Genomic DNA, 21,688 nt, shown 5'->3' with positions numbered 1-21,688 from the left:
AGTATGAATCTGGATTAAAGCATAATTTACAAAATAAACTGGACATCTTTTATTTTGACAAAATTTGTCATTTGTATTTTTTTTTATTGGCATGAGATATTACAAAAAAGGTGAGCAAAATGGACACTGGACCAAATAAATTCACAGTAAAAAGTTTTATTGCTACTTGGCTTTAAGTTAATTTTAAAACAGCTCAACTGCTCAAAAGAAATGATAGCAGCATTTTAAATCAAACAACAGCCATCTTCTACGCTCAGAGATTACAGGAGTTAAATTCTTTCTGATACACGGCAAAAGTGTCTCATAGATAGTTTTTCCCCCTAAATAATGTCTTTATTAAACATCAAACACAATTTTAGCAGTAAACCGCTCCCTCGAATCACCGCCCCCCCCCAATCTGAGATATGCTCAATTTCATACAAATAAATCACTTTTGTTTGGACACAATGCTCCTGTTCATATTATGGTATGCTTTCAACATTGATACAAGATCAAGCAAGATCTTAGATTAAAGTACCATAATAAGTGATCTTTTACTGTAGAATCCTATCCACTTATAATTCTGTTAGTGTAGAAGGGGAATATACCTTTGCATGAAACAATTAAGTACAAAAATAAACATCAGCTTCTTGGCATTAAGAAAAAATATTCAAGCATTTCTAAAAAATAATGTAGAGAAAGGAACTGTGAGATTAAACAATGGCTACTTTGGTCACATGTTAAACAATAAGAACATCTCGGGTCAGTTTCATTCATCACGCAAAAATACAGTCCATCCATTATTCACACAGGCATGCATACACTTACTGTACATGTGCACTCAGTTTACACAGAAACACAAACAGTTTGCAATGCAGTTGTACAGGGAGATTTTAAAGATGTGTGCAGAGACAAAATGATCCCTTAAAGTTGCACAAAGGGTACAACAAGCATTATAGAAAGACATATGAGAATTAAAGGGAATATCTGAAGCCAATCCACCATACCAGCTCCTCCCTCATCTTGCATGTACACACACAGATGGCATATGTACATGAACAGTGATAAGTACACTGATGGGTCGTTGTTTCAACATACTTTAAATGTATACAAGACGAGAACACTGGTGAAATATGGTGTTAGCCAGGCGATGCATAGAATAGTGTACAGTCATAGACAAAAAAAGGACCAAGGCAGTCTGAACAGCACTAAATGAAACAGTGCAATGTAGTCCCAACATGATTTGACCCAGTGAGCCAAATAAATAAAAAATCAGATGAGCTGAGGGAAGGAAACACTGATTCAAAAGCAATGCAACTTGCACATACAATCCCAATGATTCACATCATACACACATCAGTCACTAGTCATTTTCAGACATGTAGAATAGGGTTTTGTAGCTTAAATTGATATGAAGCTTTTGATAGACATATATAGAATTATTTACAGTTGACACTTTGCATATTTGTATGAGTGAATTCTTGACAATATTTGTGAACAACACAATTTTGTAAAACCTAAAGGAGAGTTCCATTTCCCCTCTCAACAGTTCCAACTTTTCGAAGTGCCAGCTGACATTACTCACAATCATAGTCTGTCTTACAGCTTTTCTCATGCTTCCTGCAGCAGGTGCGCCTGCATCGCCAATCCACATTAAGTCACCATCAGACAAGAGGCCTGACACCATGTGCAGGCTCTGATACTGGAGGTTTGGCCACAGCCTGATCCACAGAGAGTCCAGGTGTTTAGCATTCTAGACACTGCACAGTCTGATCAACAAAGTGACTGGAAACAAATTCAAAACAATAGACTCATAAAATACAATTTCTCATTTTTAATCCAGAAAAAGAGAACTCCAAGTTTTAGTTGAAAATAGTGACTAATTCTGAACAAGCAGAATACCAATGCTTCCATGTGGCTCAAAGCAAAGATTATCTTATACTATTGTTTTAATTACACAAAATTATTATGGTTGGTGATCAATATCAGTTCACTATATAAATAATGGATAACAAAGAGTTAAAGACTTACTCTAGTGTATATATTTATGTGTATTATGCGGTATTAATGATAAATGTATTTGTATCGGCCAAGGTCTTTTATAAAATTTAGATGTAACTGACAGCAAAAATAAAATCCTTGTCATCTCTGTTGGCAAAGTGTTCTAAGACAAGAGGTGATATGTTGGGTTGAGGACACTCCGGAAAACTACGTTGATAAATCTCTTTTATATTAAATCCAATTTATAGAACTCTGAATATTACTATCTCTCTCTGTAAAAAGTGCTTTTAACAGTGTTTTTTTTAAGAGACAAAAACTTGCAGTTCAAGTTCAGACTCATACATTAAGGCTTAGTCACTGAAGTTGTCCCTCATTCCTGTGGAGCAAAAAAATCATAGATGGGCTGTTTAAAAAAAAATACACCACCCAATTCCTCAGTAAAAAAAAACCCAAAACAACAAATGGGATAGAAAATGGATTGTCCTTTTAAACAAAACACATTTGGTTACTTTAAGGCTAAAAGGGAAAACTAAAAGGTCCAGCCATGTGGCAGAATACCAGATACCAAATACCAGAAATGCAAAAGAAATATGCATCTAATGTAGTAACCACTGACATTAGCAATTACCAACTTTGGCTTTAACAAAACCACAGGAGAACCAGTTTCCAGGGCGGTACCGTATCATATGCACCAACCCTTCAAATAATAACAGAGTGTTTGAAAAAATGCCATGAGAAACATCCAAACACAAAACAGATCGTAAACTGATAATACCAACAGCTTATGGACTGTTTGACTTAATGGGAAGAAATGCAACCCGCAGAACCAGTGTCATTAATTCAGCACCTTTAACTGGTGCTTCACTTCACTCAATAATCCGAAGATCAATAAAACTATGTCAAATTATGGCGAGACATAAATTGGTTCTATTGTCACACATTTTATGTGCACTTGAAAAAATGTAGGTTGTGCCACGAAACTTTGCTATACAGTTTGTATACATAACAGATCTAACCTGGTAGAAAATATAGTGTTGGTTTTGTTTATAATGGACCAAAAAAAAAATGACAACTTGAAATCTATTTGAATGTGCAGGTAGTTCATTTGAAAGCAAAGCTGAAAAAGTTGAAAATGCTAAGATGAACAACAAAAATGTTAACAGGTAGCAGACTTCAAAAGAAAGATGCACTTACATGTCTTAATACCAGTGAGTTCTTTCATTAGATACAGTACCAATCATGTAAATAGTGAAAGCACAACGCATTATTAACTTTTGTGCCTTTCCTGTTTTTTGTTTTTGTTTTTTTTATTAACTGATATTAATTGATGAATGATATACGAACCAATCTACTGTCCAGTGACTATAAAACAAATTACATTTGAGAAATAACAGCATAATCTGTGCAGTGCATGATTAAACAGTATTCTCAAACACTATATATTCAAATCAAAGTTTAAGGATTTTTGAATTCTTCAAAATCTCTGCTCTGTTTAGTTAAAAGACTTTGGTAGTTGAAAGACTAATTATTTTTGTATTTACTGAAAATTAATTTCTCTAAATAGCAACACTTCTCAATCCTGATGTCAGCCTCAGCTGACTGCTAATTGTAAATGTGTAGCGTGTTTTCTAGAATTTAGTTATTTTATTTAGAAGATTCTCTTTATATTATTGGAAATGTAAAACAAAATCCATCCACACCAATTCTGGAAAATGAATGCCACAATTGTGTCTTCTGTTACTTTGTGCCTATATAAACAATGAGACCTCTTCCTCTTAATTTCCTTTTCAAACCACAGTAACAGGGAGAAGCAGTAACGTTGTGTTGGTACTGGTCTGTCTAAGACATCACCCCTCCTTCACATCTTACAGCAAGCTAACATCTCCTAACACAGTCTGGTTGTGGGAGAGCTCTTGGCTGAGTTGTCTCCAGTAGGCACTTTTTCAGGTTTCAGTCACAGGGCTTCATTCGAGAATTTAAGAAACCACAGAGCTAAGAAGATCTGACCTCACTGAACACAACCATTCCACTGGCTCAAGATGACCTTCTGTCCAAGTGAAGGGAAATGTTCCATACATGTCTAAACACACCATGTGTCCCATTTTAATTCAGGCTTGTTTTGATCCATTAATGCCTCAAATTCTTTTCAACACATCCTGTTATGAACCAGGATCTTTATTCCTCATTTTTGCCTACTCAGACTCCCTATGTTACCCACATTAGTTGTGCAACATGACATGGTGACTTTCAAGGTTTCAAGGTTTGTCTTGATTCCACAAATGGCAACATGAGCTGGATTATCCAACATGTATGAGAAAATTAATTTTCTCCAGAATGGCACGATCAGAGTTGCAGCCATACACAACTGTGCTGTGCCCCTACCCCCTCTAGAGAGCAGTATCATAGACTTCCTGTTGTAGGATGGGGACTGGGCCTGGAACTGGGACAATGTTGTGGGCAAATGCAGGGGGATGTGGGTGATCCCACACAGGGTCCTTAAATGCCAGGGGTAAAGAAGGTAAAGGGGGTGCTGAGACTAGAGTGGTCTGGCTTCTGAGCTGCTCTCTGACCTCTTGCTCCAGACTGGGAGGCAAAATAAGCTGATCCTCGGGGTCCTGCTGTGCTGGAGCAGTGAAGTACCCAGACTTCTTCTTAGGAGCCTCAAGAGCCACCTCAATGAGATTATGGCTGTCCTCAGGTGCAACAACAGAGCCATTGGACAGTTTCTTCCCAAACAGGCTGGATGTAGAAGGAGACTTCTTGAGGTCAGCAATCTCTCTTCCACACACAGCCAGCAGGCAGCCATTTGTTGCTGAGACCACCACGCTGTTCTGTCTGCACATTTTGCCATTGGGATAGTCAGAGCCTCGCTTTTCAAGGTCAAAGTCTTTGGGGCTGTCGGAAGCTGCTGACCGCAGTTGGAAAGCACAGCAGTGAATGTCTACCTCCACTTCTAACTTGCTGCCATTGGAAATAACACCCTCAAGAGGAGCTTCGTCATCACTGTCCAGGCCGTTGTCGGACTGGTTACTGGAGAAAGTAGCAGAAGAGGGCTGCCGCTGGAATAGGCATGGATGGGTTCCTGCCCCAGGAGCGCCTAGCACCATGATCCCACATAGTGTGGTAGCGGGGTGCAAGCTACAGCGTCTCTCCGGCCGAGCTACATGCCCAGAGGGTGGGTGTTCATCTGAGGCAGTGGATCCCGCCTCGCTGCCAACCTCTGAGGCTGATGTCTCATTGCTGAACTCTGAAACGGCACCACTGCTCAAGGAAAGGGTAGCGGGGTCACTTGGACCTGGGGTCACAGTAACAGGCACAGAGGCAGGGGTAGGTGGGGGAACCCGTGGATCTGTTGAGGAGGCAGGTGGCTCACAGGTGCAGCTGTCTTCACCGATATGCAGGGACACCACCACAGCCTCAATGTTGTCCTTGCAGCCATAACTTTGGGCAAGAGAACACAGTTTCTTAGCAGCAGCACGAGGATCCCGCACATCCTGCACAGTGCACACAGCCTCCTGGAAAGAAACACGTTCAAACAGCGCTCGATTCCCCAGGATCAAGAACTCATCCTGGGAACAGAGAGGCTCAGTGTGCACCCAAGGCTTTGGGAGCACACAGGGAGACAGATAAGAGCAGCCCAGCAGACGAGAGCAGCATGTCACTCCACTCACTTTGTTATCCTACAACAACAAAAAGAAAGCCATTCGGTCAACTTACAAAGAAATACACCTGTGCATATGAATCTGTACATTTATACTGGATCAAAAGTTCATTGTCCAAATTATAGATTACAAACACGTATTAGGAAGTAGGGAATTACCTCTGTAATAATGGCTTTACTGAGTTTAACTCTTTCCATCTCTTCTGTGCAGCTCTCCAAACTGTAAACCTTAGAGAGAGGAACAGGCCGACCATCTCTGCACAACACTGCCTGGCATGTTCCCACATTTGCCACAGTGAGGCTGAAGCAGCCCCCTGTATCTGAAGGCTCATGGTGAATGTAACACAGCAACGCAGAAGAGCCAAGTTTCTGGCCAGCCATTCCAAGTTTCCTGTAAAAACACATACACAAAACGCTGCCAAAAAGTCTTCTGGGAAGCAATTTTAAAAAGTAACCCATTAATAAGGATTTGTACCTGTGTGAAGTGAGAAAGGTGTTGCACATATAGACACTGTCAATGCTGGAGTGTTGCAGTTCCTCACACAGCACATCTCCCATGGTGCACTGTAGCAACCGAGGCACTTCCTCATTGCGGTCTCCATCAAAGATCCCGTAACATGCTTCCACTCCGTCACCAAAACGATCGACAGCCAACACAGACACACACAACCTGTACGCAAAACATTAACACATGACTCAGCAGCTCTTGTGCAAACCTCATACATACTTCAGCAACTTCAGGTCATGGGAAACGATGGGGGTGACAGCTGTGCTGCTGTGTTGCCCCCCCTGTGGTGGCTGTGACCCCAGAGGAGCAGACAGGCTTGCAGGGCTCTTATTGGTCGACATAATGTTGTTTGATTCATTAAATCCAATCGAATAGTTTGTGTCCACTACCAGTGTACCTCTTTAAAAAGATCCACTGCCTGCTCGGACACCAGCTCTGTGCTTTACAATGTCATCAAAACAGACAGATATATTACAAACCGACTGCAGCAAAACGAGGTTTAAAGAGTGATTGTATACCTGACAGTAAAGGACACAGGGAAAAGATGCATGAAACATACAGACTGGAAAGTGTGCCTGAGGGAGGGCACGTTTATTTCTTTATGTCCAGCTTGGATAGATTATGTTTTCAGAACACAACAGTAACAGACACACAGACACAAGAGAAGAACTCACTTGTTTCTTTGGCCGCTCATTTCAGAGTAACCATGGTTCCATGGAGTGGAGGCACTCAGAGAGTCTCCTGGTGTTGTTGTGGATTTCTGGTCTAATTTCAAAGTGGTGATGTGACTATCAGAGGAGTAGAAAATAGTAGAACATTTTTATTTACATGAAATACATACATACAAGCATACATACACACATATGATGAATCATTTTCTGCCACGTCTCGTCATACAGCTATATCAAATTCTTATATTTATAATCTATTAAAATGATTTACTGCGCCAGTATGCTTTCAGACAAGAATCTGAAGTCAGGATGTTGTTGCATATATTACTAAATTATAAGACATTTGCCAATGACTACACAGATCTGGATGTTCTGTGACTCACCTAAAGACATTTAGGGTTTTGTGTTCCAGCATCAGGCTGCTGTTGCCTGTCAGGTCCAGCTCCTGTAGCGTGGCGGGCAGTGATTCAGGCAGCTGGATCTCAGTCAGCTCGTTACAGCTCAGATCTACAAGCTATAAATGCACAACGCACAGGCAAGCTGACACAGGTAGAACATGAGCACACATACAGGTTTGGTAAATAAAACAAGGATATGTCTGACCTTGATCTCAGGCAGGTTGAGGATCTCTGGGAAGACAGTGATGTGGTTGGAGTGTGCTATGAGGGTGTGCAGTCTCTTACAGCTGGCCACAGTGGAGGGGATGGTCTTTAGCTTATTGCCACTTAGATTGAGCTCCTCCAGCAGTTCCAGTTTACTGAGCTTACTGAAGACACACAGGTGGAATAATAACTGGTACAGCTTCAACAGGACAAAGAAAAAAGATAACATTTGTAAAGCAAGGGAATATTAGAGGGGTACACAAACCTGGCAGGAAAGGAGAGCAACTTGTTGTAGGCCATGTGCAGGATCCGTAGGTTCTGGTGTCCAACCAACAGAGCACTGCAGTTCTCATTCAGGTTGTTCCCTGTCAGGTAGAGCTCCTGGAGGGTGCTGAGGCTTTCTTCTGAATGGCTGCTGGGAGGAATCATTTCCAGGACGTTGGCCGACACGTTCAAATATTTTAGGCTGTGAGAGAAGACAAATAAATAGAAGACATGCAGTGATCTGCCCACCAAGTCACAGCCAGAATTAAAAACAATGCTTAAAAACAAACAACCCTCTGTCAATACATTTGAATTTAGAAAGCTGTACAACTACTTAGAATTCATTTTAAAGGAGTGAGTTAATATGTAAGTTTATTTTATTACAATGTTTATTCTAACAAAAGTAACAGAATAAGACTAAGAAAAGGTTTTATTATAACATTATTTCTTATTCTTATTCAGTATGTCTTATGCAACTGGTATTATTAAGTCATTGTCTATGCAAATCACATGGTGAACAGTACTTACTGTCAATTTGACCCATGAGTGAGTGAATCATTGTCAAGCTGTTGTTTAAAACAGTCAGAAATTACACTACTTCTCTGCAGCTCACAAATATCACAAGACTGTTGACATCTCACAGGCCTTTTTTTATTTATACCTTTTTATTTTGTATTTACTAAAATGTATTAAACATAAATAAACGTGTTAAAAAATGTAAGTTCTAAAGCCAAAAATCTGTACCCATACATTTTTTTCATCAGCCTAGAGTCTATTTTCTCTGTAGAGCTGTGCAGCTCTTGGACCACATATCATTGTACACAAAGTAGTCCCTGCCATTTCGTCTCAGCATTAGAGACAGTAAAGTACATTAGAGCATTTGAACTGCTAATGGGTGTTAAGTGATTTACCACACAGGAAATAGGAGAGCAAATGAAGCTCCAGTTACAGTCCGTAGTGCTTCATTGTTCTTGACCACAATCTGTATAGTACATACAGTCTATACTTTGTCCCCAAAACCGTGAGCTGACACACTTTGGTCAACTGTAAATGAACAGGAAACAGACTGCAGGGAAACAGTTCAGAGTAAAAGAACCAGCTGCTCAAAGAGGCAAGCAGTCGCTTAAATGGTCTGAAGGAAGAAGTGGAAAGGAAACAGAATTATCAGTAGAGAAAGAGGGATGGCAAAGACTCACTTTAAGGCCTTGTAAAACAGACTCTCAGGGAGCTCGACTAGTTTGTTGTGCTGGAGGTCCAGAACTTCCAAGGGGATGTGATCAAGTAGGTCGGGCACTCTCTTCAAATGATTGTTCCCTGCCAGCAGCTTTCTTAAACTCAAGCTGTTGAGCAGTCTGTCAGGGGCCAGAAGAGAGTTAGAGACGAGAAAACAAAGTCTTCACATGCAGACTTGTCTACTGAAACAGACCAGCACAGCAGCATTTCTTTTAGTCCTGAAACCATCATAGAAATCATGAGCATTTAGAGTAGATGGAGGAATATTAACTCATTTCCAAAAGCTCTTCTGATGTCGCACTTAAATGCAAACAAGTACCTGTGTAAGGTTAAGAGGGATGGAATTGAAAGATGGAATGATAAGTGCTGTTGTAAAGCCATTTTTTCCCAGTTGTAGCTTTTGTCTCAGTGACACAGTCTTCACAAAGCGACTGATGTGTAATATTCTTTCCTTGTACAAATCAATTAAAACAGTATGCCAATGTGTAATGTAACACCTACACTTCTTATTCAGAACAGTATACCAATTTGTCAAATGCCTCAAAAACATTAAATGTGAAATTACAGGAGATGTTTAAGCAAAAAAGTTTCAGGGCAAATGACAATAAAAAAAGTAGAAAAAAATGGTCAGTAACCTGGAAGGAAGCTCAGATAGGAGGTTTTGTGTGACGTCCAGCATCTCAATTTTTCGACAGTCACACACCCAATCCGGAAGATACTCCAAAAGGTTCCTGTCTCAAAACACACACAGTCACACACATAGAATGACACACATAAACACTGAAACTGAGCAGAGTTGACATTAAACTGCAGGGTGACCTAAGAATGCAAATGATGTAGATTGTTGTGACTCTGCACACTGAGCAATAAAGGGTGTAATAGAGGTATTTTTCAAACACTTAACAGCCTATATAACCTCTAACACAGTGTAATAATTACTGCTTATAAGTTGGCCTACATCCATCACATGTTGTACATAGATATGTGTCAGTCAAAGGTTTGTATGTTCATTCTCAAATCTTCTAATGATGCACGCTGAAAGGCAAATAGGAATTCATGTAGCCAAAAGTAAATCTTTAATTCTACCAAAAAGACAAAAAGGATATACTGCAGGCCTCAAGAAGAAAACAAAATCATATATTTTTGCAGATTTTCTGAGCAATTGAATTTCACATAATGTAATCTGTTAGCCAGTTTTGTATCTAATTTTGTTTACACCTACATATAGCAGCACAGTGCACAACCGGACAACTGAACATTAAGACGAAGATGCTGGTGCTATTTTTAGACTTGAGAGCCTCTGTTATAAAATCTGTGACCACACAGACAATGGACACTCCTTCCCAGCCAGAACTCACTGTGATAGGTCCATGTGTGTCAGCTGATTGGGGACTGGATAGATGTTGACTGTTGTGAGGCCTGTGGGTAGATAAAAGCAGCAATTAGCAGCTTCACATCTGGCCTGTTCATATGTGTACAAGATGAACGTTTCACAAGGGAGAAGGGTCTGAACATACATTCAGACCAACAGCCAGCGAGGCAGTAACAGCAGCTAGTTGATGCTCTATTTGACTCACGGTTGCTGCTGGCATTAAGCATGCGCAGAGTGAAGCCGCTGAGTGTGAGTGTCCCCAGCTGGTTTCGTTGACAGTGCAGAGTCTCCAGGTTGCAGATAGAGCTCAGGTCTAGTGAGTCCAAGCAGTTGTCCCGCAGGTCCAGCTGTGTAACCTGGATCACTGCCTCGAGATTCTCAGCTTTCACACAGCGCAGCCCATTCAATCTATGGTTTACAGGGAGGACAAGAGATGCAGATCACTGGTTATTCCGGGGATCTTATAGAACTGAGAAATATGCTTGAGATGAAGCTTACAAAAAAGTGCAGGGGACTCAGAGTTCATGACTGCGCACTAACACGGCACTGAAGTCGAGACTCCTTTAATCCAATCTATCCTTCTCCTAAACTACAACTTCTCTTTTATGAGAGCTGCAAGCCCACTAATCCACCACAGATGCCCTGATAAATATAGTCTACCACTGCCAAACCGCATCTTAACTCCATTAGCCTACTTGCTAGGATCAGCTTTAACACTAGTTACTGGTTTGATCTTTAGACTAGTTTGAAAGGATGTGAGATGAGCCTTCTGTTCCTTAAGCAAGACACCCAGATCCAACTGTTCCTGTGTAGCTGGAGTGTAGTGCTGTAGTTCTAGACAGTTTCCAGGTGTGAACAAAGATGTGAAGCAGGGCAATGCAGAGAAAAAAAAACAGTTGTGCTAAGCAAACCTGGCATCTATAAATAAATGTTTTATAAAAAGGTAACAACAAGAGGAGTGGGGAAGGAAGAGGAAATGGCTGTTGTTCTCAAACTCGTGTTTGTGTCCGGATATTTATTTTTTTGTTAATGCCAGAGGAAAAACATTTGAAAGAAAAACTTTATAAATAGATGGCATTTCAGCATTATTCGCTTGTGCCCTCTTACTCACTGGATGACTGACAGTGTTTGTAGGCGTCTCTTTACATTACATATTGTATTTTTCACATTGATCGGCAGAGGAAGATGAGCAGGAAGGGACTGAGGAATGGTAGAGGCTGAGAGCTGTTTAGCCCACGGCTGGCCTCTTACCGGAGGTCGATGTTTTTCAGGTGGCTCATTTTGGCCAGAGTACACAAATCTAGACACTCCACTCTGTTCCCAGACATGGCCAGCTTGTCCACTGCACTCAATCTCTCCAGCACAGCAGAGATGTGAGAGAAGTTGTTGAAAGAAAGCCCAAGGCCATTGAGCTGGTTCAGGCCACCCAGCTCTTCAGGCAGGGAGCTGAGGTGGTTTCCATCCAAAGACAGCGTCTGCAGGCTACATAATGGAGAGGAGGAAACAGTAATTATTTGCTTTCTTTAAACTGATGAGTGCTAACATATCAGCTTGAGACTTTACGTAGAGCTTTTTTTTTTTTACCAGACAACATCTTTCAATAGGCTCAAAGGATGAACACTACTGGATTTAGTTTCCTGACCTGATTTAAACCATTTTACTGACTTCAAACTTTTATCAACATTTATCATGTGTACAATGGCCTACAATTTCAAACCACAACATCATTGAGTAAACAATAAGCAAAACATGTAGCAAATTGAAAAATGAAAAAAAAAAAAAAAAAAAAGAAGTTAACAAAACAAGTTTAATAAGATAGACAACCTCATATAACAAACAATTAATCCATGTCCTTCTGAGGTATATAGACAGAATTGGGATGGACATGATCAAGATACATATTTGTCAAGATACAAACCATATTTACATAACAGATTTTTTTGTTTTAACATTGTAGTCATAACATATGTGATTGTGAACTGTGCATAATGAAAGCCGAGGTAGAGTATGTGTGTGTCAGTGTGTCACACCTCTGAAGGTTGCCTATCTGCACAGGGATGGTGTCGAGACTATTGCAGGCGAGGTTGAGTTCAGTCAGGGTGAGGATCTCACACACACATTCAGGAAACACACCCAGACGGTTGTGAGACAAGTTCAGGCTCTTCAGCTGAGAAAACCTTTAGAGAGAGAGAGAGAGAGAGAGAGAGAGAGAGAGAGACAGGCAGAGAGAGAGAGAGAGAGAGAGAGAGAGAGAGAGAGAGAGAAAGAGAGAAAGAGAGAGAGATAGAGATAGAGACAGACAGACAGAGAGAGAGAGAGAACAGCATGGATGTCATTCCTGTCTTTCAGCCCAAGCAGACCCAAATATTTTCTCCAGCCACAACTCACCGAAGTAACAGCATCTATAGCCGTTGTATGGCTAAGGTTTAGTCGTTATGGTTTAGACATTAGAGTCAAGTTACAAAATATCAAAGCTTTTTCCCCGAGAGCTTTCCAGAAAGTTTTATTTTCATTTCTATGACGAGTGAGTTTTAACAACAACAGATGCTTGAACAGCACACATAATTCATATGTGAAAAATTACAGACGTTATGAAAGCAGAAAAAACACGTCCTATAGTGATTTCATTATTTTCTTTACATTGAAGTTAATTTGGCTTTAATTGTTGCTTCTTGAAGGAATCAAACCCTCTCTTTTGAATGGAAGCAGGACTTGAGATAGTCCTCCAAGGGACAAAATGTATGTCTTCCAACTGCCTGTTCAAGTAAGACACCTGCGTGAAAGACTTCACATTATATACATAATGTCAGCATATCTGTGCAGTACTGTAGGTCTATGATCTTGTCTCTTGGAAAATAAATAAACACAAGGACATGTCTTTTTCTCAGACCAAAAAAGTAAAAAAAAACAAAAACAACCCCTCTGTATTCAATTATTGATTTGTATCAGATCAAATCAAACTGCACATGGTAACTATATTTTCAAAACTTGCCCATAAATCGATTATAGTCCTACCTCTGCTGGTAACACACACTATTAGGTTGAGAAAATACATAAACAGTCAATAAGACGTACAGCCACCAGCATGTTGAATTAGCAACTGAGACTGAACACAGATTGTTGAAATCCACGGTGAACACTAAAGAAATGAGGTGCTTTAGATTCTTTCCCCCCAAGTGAACTGTGGGAGTAGTGTGCTGTTTGTTATGTGGGCTTGCACCATGTTATTAGGTTGGCTATGAAGGCATCTGGAAACAGTCAGTCAGTGACTAGGCAGCCAAAAAAGGGCAGCCTTCATAATGAAAAGGTATTTAGAATCTCCCTATCAGTGCCTAAGTGGATGATGTTTCTGAATGTCAAACAGTACATTTAACATGCAAAACACTCACAGTAACAATTCACTGTATTTTTTTAGTGAGCAGTAGCATGGTAATATAACCTATCAGGTTTTAACATAGGGCATACACAGATACCTATTTCAGAGAAACTATGGACTTTGTTTAAATCAGTGACAGAGAGAGTTGGATAAAAACTCCTGTCCAGCTTCAGGGATGATACACAACTAGGAACCTCTCTATTTAGACATACAGTACCTTGAAAATATATGTGATAAGCAAGAAGCAAATACTTACATTAAGTGCAAAGAGTTGACGACTGACTGCCGAGTGGCTGGAAAGTTTGTGACCATAATTGTGGAGAGTCTATTTGACCAACCTGCTGAGGTTTTAATGCAGCGCTCTACTAGATTAAATGCTTAAATAAGTAACTATCATATGAAACGGTGTTGATAACAGATAGTGAACAAGATTGATAACAACCGAAAGTAGTGTGTGATGAAAGCTACATGGACTACTTTCATTTGCTGACAAGCAGAAAGTAGTGACCACATGACCTCAGCTAAACAAAAACCTGAAACATTCATCTTTTAGTGAATGTTTGTGAAGGGAGTCTTCAGGATGTGTTATTACCTGGGGAGGTTGAGAAGGCCTCCGGGCCCTTCAAGGCTCATGAAGTTGTGCCGCAGGTTGAGGTGAGTGATGTCCTGACAGTAAAATAGATACTCAGGGACTGCTTCCAGGCTGTAGCAGGACAAGTCCACCAGGCAGATTGTTTGAGACACCACCTATATTTAAACACAAACAGATACACACGAACAAATGAGCACACAAGCAAACACAACACAAACGCACAGAATGGACTCACACAAGACTCAAATGGAATAGGGGTAATCTGTTAGTATGTGATGGGGACGTTCCTGAATCAGGGCGAGGCCTAAACCTAGAGACAATTTGGAAAAGAAACATTACTGTAACAAATGATGAGTATATATATTTGAAATTAAGTCACAACAAGAGGCCCCCAAATGGGATTGTGAAGCACTTTAACTTTCATCACCAACGTAGAAATGTATTTCTGGGAGTTTCATTTATAATAGATATTTACCACTACATTCCTCTGAGCACTCTGTACCCGACAAAAAAATGGGAAGGTCTTTTTAATTTGATCACTCTGAAGAAGAAGAAAAGAGAGTTCACATCAATGTTACATTAAGGGACAAGTTCTTTAACATCAATGTATAAGTTATAAAAACAGGGAGACTTTGTTGAACATCTACCATATAAACTAATCTGTTAGTGACACTGAATGAGATGCCTACAGTAATAGGGTAAATCTAAGTACAAACATTGTGCAAGAGGTTTGATAGATAAATTAAAAATGAATGTATACAGAGGATCCGACACATGCCCAGGCTAAAGGAATGGCTTGAATCTTATCAATACATAAATCTCCAAACTTAAGTTATTTTGGAACTCTACAAACGTAATGTATGTCAATAAAAACAAACAAACATGTAATGCCTTTTCAACATACACAAACAGCAGGCTTTAAAAGATTTTACCTCAAACGAGCTATGACAATGAACAGTGGGAGCAACCACGTTGGCCTCAAATTATGCAAGCCACCAACTGCCCTGCCAAGATATTACTTCAGACAAACATTGTCCCAGTTTCCAGTTCAGTTGGGATAACCTGACAGTGAGGGATGGTGTAATGAATTTAGTAATGTAGTAATTCTGTACCATAAACCAGTTCAGTCACACCTTAGTAACATGTGTATAAATATATGTACCAGATTATTATTTTGGCCTTTTGCCTTTACTGGAGGGGTGAAAGGAAATGCAGGTAAGAGAAAGTATGGGGATGAAATGTGATAAAGAGCTATGAGGAAATGGCAAGATTTTCAAACAGTGTGATTTAACAAAAGCACAAAATTGTTTTTGGGTCACGGTGCATTTTGAAAAACATTAAAAAACGTACACAACATACAGCTCCACAGCCGAGTGCCTTTGTGAAAAGACACGAAATAGAACTAAGAGAAAAAAACATGGCACATGAACAGAGGTGTGCTGTTCAATCAAAGCGAGACATTGCTGTGTGTCTGCCTCTGTGGAGACAATCAAACCAACTCAGAGAGGCGGTTTCTGATTGGACAACTCACAAGAGGAAGGCAACCTTGATTCCAACATCTAATCTTTGCTTTAAGTACAAGGCCCGAGGGACTAACTGAAAACAAACAAACTATCACACATTCATGCTTACTTTTGATGCCTGCCGATGCCAGCGCTGGTAGTCCACCAGAGTGTCAAAGTTGACAAAGTATGTCTGTGCCTGGTATCCAGCTGAGCTGAACATCAGACAGTGTTGCCTCCGCTTGACCTCCTCCACCTAATGACAAAAACAACACACACATTTAATGGGGAGGGGCACAGAGAGGAAACATTAACGCAGGGTTATTAGTTTTCATTTTGGAAAGAAAAATCTGTAGTGTTTATTTTATTATATTGCTAATGATGACATTTTTATTTAGCCATGCTTATCTTATTCTGAATCTTTCTGGTATATAAGATGCAGTCTATTTTTGGGGCTCTCTCACAGAAAAAGGCTTTATACTGTCTTCCTGTGTGATGAATTCTAATGCATTCAGAAAAGTCCACAACACGCAGTTTCTGTGCAGCTGTGCAGCTCTTTTAGTACCATCTGTTTTATGCTTTGTGTATTTTGAACTGTACAGGTGAAGATGTTTCAGTAGCAGCACCAAGAACTGTTAAATAAACTGTAAACAAACACTGCATGTTCGATTCCATATTCTGCCCTTCATGTTGTGAGTCTGTAAAACCTATAGAGTAGTTTGGATGGTTTTCCACTGAAACAAAGACCTAATTTATCTTTTACTGGGATTAGTATATTCTCCAATTTCAGCATATGCTTGAAATGGTTTGTTACAGCTGCTGTCTCTTTAAAGCCTCCCCCCACATGCTCGTTTTTCTGATTGGCCAGTTCACTTCAAGTCTTACAGCAAGTCTGCCAGGAGAGGGCTGTTCTCCAATGCTTGTAGAACAGCCAATGTAAACGGCTGCACCGGCCTACATAGAGACAAAAAATGAAATCCCGATTCTTTTGTGTGTTTTTTTTTTTCCTCCACCCCTAGCAGATAGCACTGCAATCAGTCCCATCCAGCTGACCCAGCCCAGCTGTGTTTTTGCAGAGCATAAAGGGAAAAGTCAACCCCCTTGTAAGGTTGTCTGTCGTACAAATATGGTACTCATACCTTTCCCCCCACCAGAGGTAGGATGTGCATCTTTCCAGTCAGGCTGTCTTTGACAGAGGCCACGATTAGACAGGTGCCACAGAGGATGACTTGTCGCTCTGCCCACTTATGTAGCTGAGACTTGCCCTTCCTGACGCTGAATACGCCTTTTAGAAGGGTCCGTTCCTGCTGGTCTGCATTCACTGGACGCTCTGGAAGAAAAGCCCACACACACTCTTAGAGTTGATCTACAGATAATTCACTAATTACTGGCAGATGTTATAAACTTACAAGTTGGATGGAGGCATTGAGAAAATGAAGTCATACACATACACACACAGGACAGAATGATATCACCTCAGATTAGTCACCTTAGTTTATTAATACCAGGAAATCATCTGACAACAGTGCTTTGGAGGACACTGCCCTATTATCTCATATGATGTACATTTGGATTGCTCTCACTGCACAATAACAGGTTGGATTTTAAAGAACTGGAAAAAAAAATCTCTATCAATTCAACTGGAGAGTTCTTCAGTTTTCTATATAAGATTACAGAAAATTGTCTTCCTTTACAAACCTCTTTATAGATCAGAGATCAAATCTAGAATAGAGGATATAGAACAAAAATATAGCATTTAACATGTTATGTTCAGGGTTCAATTATAGCAACAAAAGTCAGGTTGGTATGCAGATAGGTGACAGGTCAATTGTAGTTTCGTACTGAGTTGTTAGTTTCTCAGTAGTTTATTTCAAAGATGAAGTATCTACACACCTCTATCTGCTTTCTCTCTATGGCCGTCCTGGCCTTGCCAAAGCATCAGTCATATTGGTGAATGAGTCAGGGATTTGTCACTTTAAACTTCAGTCTGTTCAATCAAATTATGCCAACTTGCACAGCAGGCAGCCTTAGCGAGCCAGAACTGAAGGACAAATTAGGCTGCAGCGTCTCTGCCAGGCTGCATGTTCAGTACACTCGGGTTAATGGTGGGTCAAGTAAGTACATAGGAGAAATACTGCCTCGTCTTTTTGTCCTGTGGTGTTACATTTTCCTCAAACCAACATATGCCTCCTCCCACTCAGAGACTCTCACTGAAAATCTGCTTTGTCTCCCTCATACTCTCTGCCTTGCTCTTTCTCTCCATCTTAACTTTTACTTCACAAGGGCATCTAAATGAAATGAAAGGTTGCACACGCTTTTCTTTGCCAAGGAAACTGATAATGAAAAGGCCAAGTGCTTCTGAAAAAAAAAATTGGCTTGGCATGCAGATCAATAGCAGTGACTGGTATTTGTGGGTCTCCTCATGTGAACAGACAATTAGGCCTTGTTCACATTGCATCTCCAAATCTGATTTTTAGCACATCTACAGCGACGGCAAGCCGGAAGCTAACTTTGGTCAGTGGAAGAAAACAGCAAGAATCAAAACAAACACGGAGTAAAACAAGCCAATGGACAGACTGCTCAACAAGATTGTTTGTGTCAGATATAGACACAATTCTTCCATTTTGCTGTTGTAGCCTTTTTCATGATCTATGGTAACCTGTTACCATAGATCAATGTGGATGAGACCATATCAAAAAGGACAGGCAGATCAGATCTGGTCACTTGCAATTTGTAATGTGGACAGTCAGTCAGTACGATTCTGATCTGATTTGGGGAAAAACTGGATTTGGGCAGCAGTCTAAACAAAGCCTTAGAGACACAAACTCTTAGAGGGTCAAGGATAGGTCGTGTGGAACTATCTAAGAGGGTGAGAACACCTGAACAGGGCTGGAAATCAAACTTTTTTTTAATTAGGCAGTTATGTTATTCATCATTCATACATCAGAAGAGACTACGGTCATTTTTTAGACTTTATTAAACATTTTCAGTTACATTTTAAATATCTCTGTCCAGATACCACTTTAAATTATATGCAGGCATGTATACACGCGTTTCACTGGCACCAGCAATTACTGTCACAGATAACTAGTCTTGTGCAGACTGCTATGAAAATCGCTTGGGCGCTACGTTCAGTGCTGTTGCCTCAGAGAAGAGAAGGTTCCCTCTGGGTACTCAGGCTTCCTCCAACAAAGACATGCTTGTTAGATTATGATCACTCTAAATTGTCTGTAGGTTTGAGTATTAGCGTGAATGTTTTTCTGTCCCTGTAACCCTGTGATAGATTGGTTGCCAGTCCAGTGTGTACACTGAATGACAATCACAAGCAACCGTTGTAATAATTAACTGTGTAACAATGCTCATAGACACTTGCACTAACTTTTGACTTAGTCCTTTGTTGAGCTTAGCTTATTGTTAGCTTTTTAAATTTCATTTTCTTTTTGTCTATAACTAATAGACCCCTTGGTTTTTACTTTTGCAGGGTGATTATGTGTGTGTGTAGTACTTGGACCATAGGGCCACCTCAAGGTAGGGTTTGAAAGTATTCTAACGTTCACAAAATGCACATTCACCATGATATACACAGATACACATCATGTTGCTTTTAGCACTTTCATATCAATAAAACCATTCATCTGGAAACCATTGACCTATTTATGCTATATCCAAGCCATAAACATCCAACTCCCAAAACAAACACATGATATCCCTCAAGGTCTGTTGGGGCCATTAGTTGCTATGGAAATCGGTTGTTCACAAAATTAAAGTCCAATCTGAAAGAGTAAACCTTTACACTTTCTCCAGCAAATGTCTCCATCAACTTCTCTGCAGAAAGCAGGCCAATCAATCCTATCCCACATGAAGAATAGTATTAACAAGGTGCGTCTCCAATTAAGGTTTTACACAGTCGATTGTGATTGGTCAGATTTTGCCTATCATCGTCAGATGTCATTTTTTTCAACTCTCGTTGATTCACAATGTCATTTGCAATACAAAAGAGAAAACAACAATTAAACTAATTCTCTTCTACATTTGAAATAATTTATTCTATAATATGACTTTATACTTCTATTTGTCTGCATTATGATGACCTTACTGTAAAACAATAATACACGTGCCCATTTATGATACAGAAATGTCATAACTTAAAAGGAAAAAAAACTGTAGAATGGTACAACCATTTTATTTATTTAATGTAATGCATAAAGAAACAACTACATGATCAAATGACAAAAAATAAAATGAGGCCAGGGATACTAAAACATTTTAAGGCCTAACAATGGCTTAACAAAATAGCAAGTCCACCTAAACCTGTTAGATGTCTGCATACACTGGTGCATATTTCAGACCCTTATTGTTAACCATTCCCTTTGTTTCCATAAGGGTTTTAAAAAAGATCACACAGTAGATGTCGTAAAACATTTTCTGTTGATGTTTGTGTGTGGGTAAGGGGAGTCAGGAGGACAGGGTCCATGTGCTTTTTCCATCTAACTTATCATCTATCTGTGAAACAGTTTCCTTGGAAACTGCCACACCAGATGGAAGCACAGGTGGTTTCACCTGCTAAGCATTTCTGCCTGTCACACCTCCACTAGTGCCATTGTGCAGGCTTCAGGGTCATCAGCGGGGAGCCACCCTTCACTGTTACTTCGCTCTTTTATTCCAGGAACATCTTGAGGTGGTGGAGATGTTGAAAGGACGGCTCTTTACCAGCCTCTTCCCTGCCGCCTGCCCTGGGTTCCTTTCCCCCACACCGGCACTTCCTTCTGAACCAGAGCCAGAACTGCTCTGCCTCCTCCACAAGACCCGTGAGGGCTCTCTTCCTTTTGGGGCATATGATTCCAACATATTTCAAGAACAGCTGGGTCACTTTTCTAGTGAAGAGCCTTCATCCAGTTTCCACAGAAGAGGTGAATGCTCTCCACCTCGCTTGTGAGCACGTGGCTGACAGTTTTGCATACTTCCTCTTTCTCTCGATGGCAGCCTCCTGTCCCTCTTGCCATTGAACAGTCAGCTCAGCCATGATGACTGTTCTAGAAGGTGCAGACCAGATCACCATATACAGCCTGAGTGATATTTCAGTTTTTCTTTTATCATAAATTTTCAAAAAATTCTACATTTCTCTTTTTATTTTCTGTCAAGATGGGGTGCTGAGTGTAGATTAATGAGAAATAAAATGAACTTTTTTTGCTTTTAGCGATTGGCTGCAATGAAACAAAGAGTGAAACATTTAAAGGGGTCTGAAAACTTTCCGTACCCACTGTATATAAGTATAGATATAAGCCTTTTGTCAAAAATTGCAGTAAACATAATGATGATTTAAATCTCTCAAATGTAGAATGTTTTTAAAATAATGGTTTTAGGGGCGCTGGTGAAACAGTGGTTAGTGTGCGCATCCCCATATATGGAGGCTATAGTCCTCGACGTGGGCGGCCCGGGCTTGACTCCAGCCTGTGATTCCTTTCTCACATCACTTCTCTCCCTGATTACATCTGTGTCCACTGTCCTTTCAAGCCCACAAATAAATCTTAAAAATGTATAATAACTATGGTGTTATTGCGGCAAAATACATCTTTATTTGTCTTTTATGGATTACCACGTAAACAAGTATGTTTCAAGGCATACCTTGACTTTCACAGTTGTATTTTTCTGACATTAAATGGATGACACTTTAAATAAATAATATCTCTAATCATTATGCCATTAACCTCTCCGTTTCTGTATCAGCTTGTAGCGTCTTGGTCAATTCTTAGTCTTGCCGTTTGTAGTTTCTTGAATCTGTTTTTAATCACATACTGCATGATTTAAATGCAACTGTCTAGCACTCAGTTGAACACAATACTCCCTGTATCCCCAGAGCTTTTCTTTTTGTCTTGCTCAAGATTGCATAGATTGCTTTAGCATGCAGTAGGGGGTCAGTGAAGGCG

The 21,688-nt window shown here is 40.1% G+C and overlaps 1 protein-coding gene across 2 annotated transcripts in view; it reads right to left on the bottom strand.

The window, feature by feature from the left end:
• Window positions 1-140: 140 nt before the first annotated feature.
• Window positions 141-21,688, bottom strand: part of phlpp2 (PH domain and leucine rich repeat protein phosphatase 2) — a 30,378-nt gene continuing 8,830 nt past the window's right edge. For both annotated transcript variants that reach the window (XM_079340139.1, XM_079340140.1), the window contains exons 4-19: window positions 16,901-17,091; window positions 15,892-16,017; window positions 14,260-14,414; window positions 12,322-12,468; window positions 11,543-11,773; window positions 10,497-10,699; window positions 10,278-10,338; window positions 9,555-9,650; window positions 8,883-9,038; window positions 7,688-7,888; window positions 7,424-7,586; window positions 7,204-7,334; window positions 6,824-6,937; window positions 6,117-6,311; window positions 5,801-6,032; window positions 141-5,660 (exon numbers count right to left, since the gene is read on the bottom strand). In XM_079340139.1, the coding sequence (XP_079196265.1) occupies window positions 4,368-5,660; window positions 5,801-6,032; window positions 6,117-6,311; window positions 6,824-6,937; window positions 7,204-7,334; window positions 7,424-7,586; window positions 7,688-7,888; window positions 8,883-9,038; window positions 9,555-9,650; window positions 10,278-10,338; window positions 10,497-10,699; window positions 11,543-11,773; window positions 12,322-12,468; window positions 14,260-14,414; window positions 15,892-16,017; window positions 16,901-17,091 (3,695 nt within the window). In that variant the 3' untranslated portion in view covers window positions 141-4,367. The remainder of the gene's footprint in view (window positions 5,661-5,800; window positions 6,033-6,116; window positions 6,312-6,823; window positions 6,938-7,203; window positions 7,335-7,423; window positions 7,587-7,687; window positions 7,889-8,882; window positions 9,039-9,554; window positions 9,651-10,277; window positions 10,339-10,496; window positions 10,700-11,542; window positions 11,774-12,321; window positions 12,469-14,259; window positions 14,415-15,891; window positions 16,018-16,900; window positions 17,092-21,688) is intronic.

This window comes from Symphodus melops (genome assembly GCF_947650265.1).
Source record: "Symphodus melops genome assembly, chromosome: 3".
Taxonomy (NCBI): Eukaryota; Metazoa; Chordata; class Actinopteri; order Labriformes; family Labridae; genus Symphodus; species Symphodus melops.
This window is presented reverse-complemented; position numbering and strand designations above follow the sequence as displayed.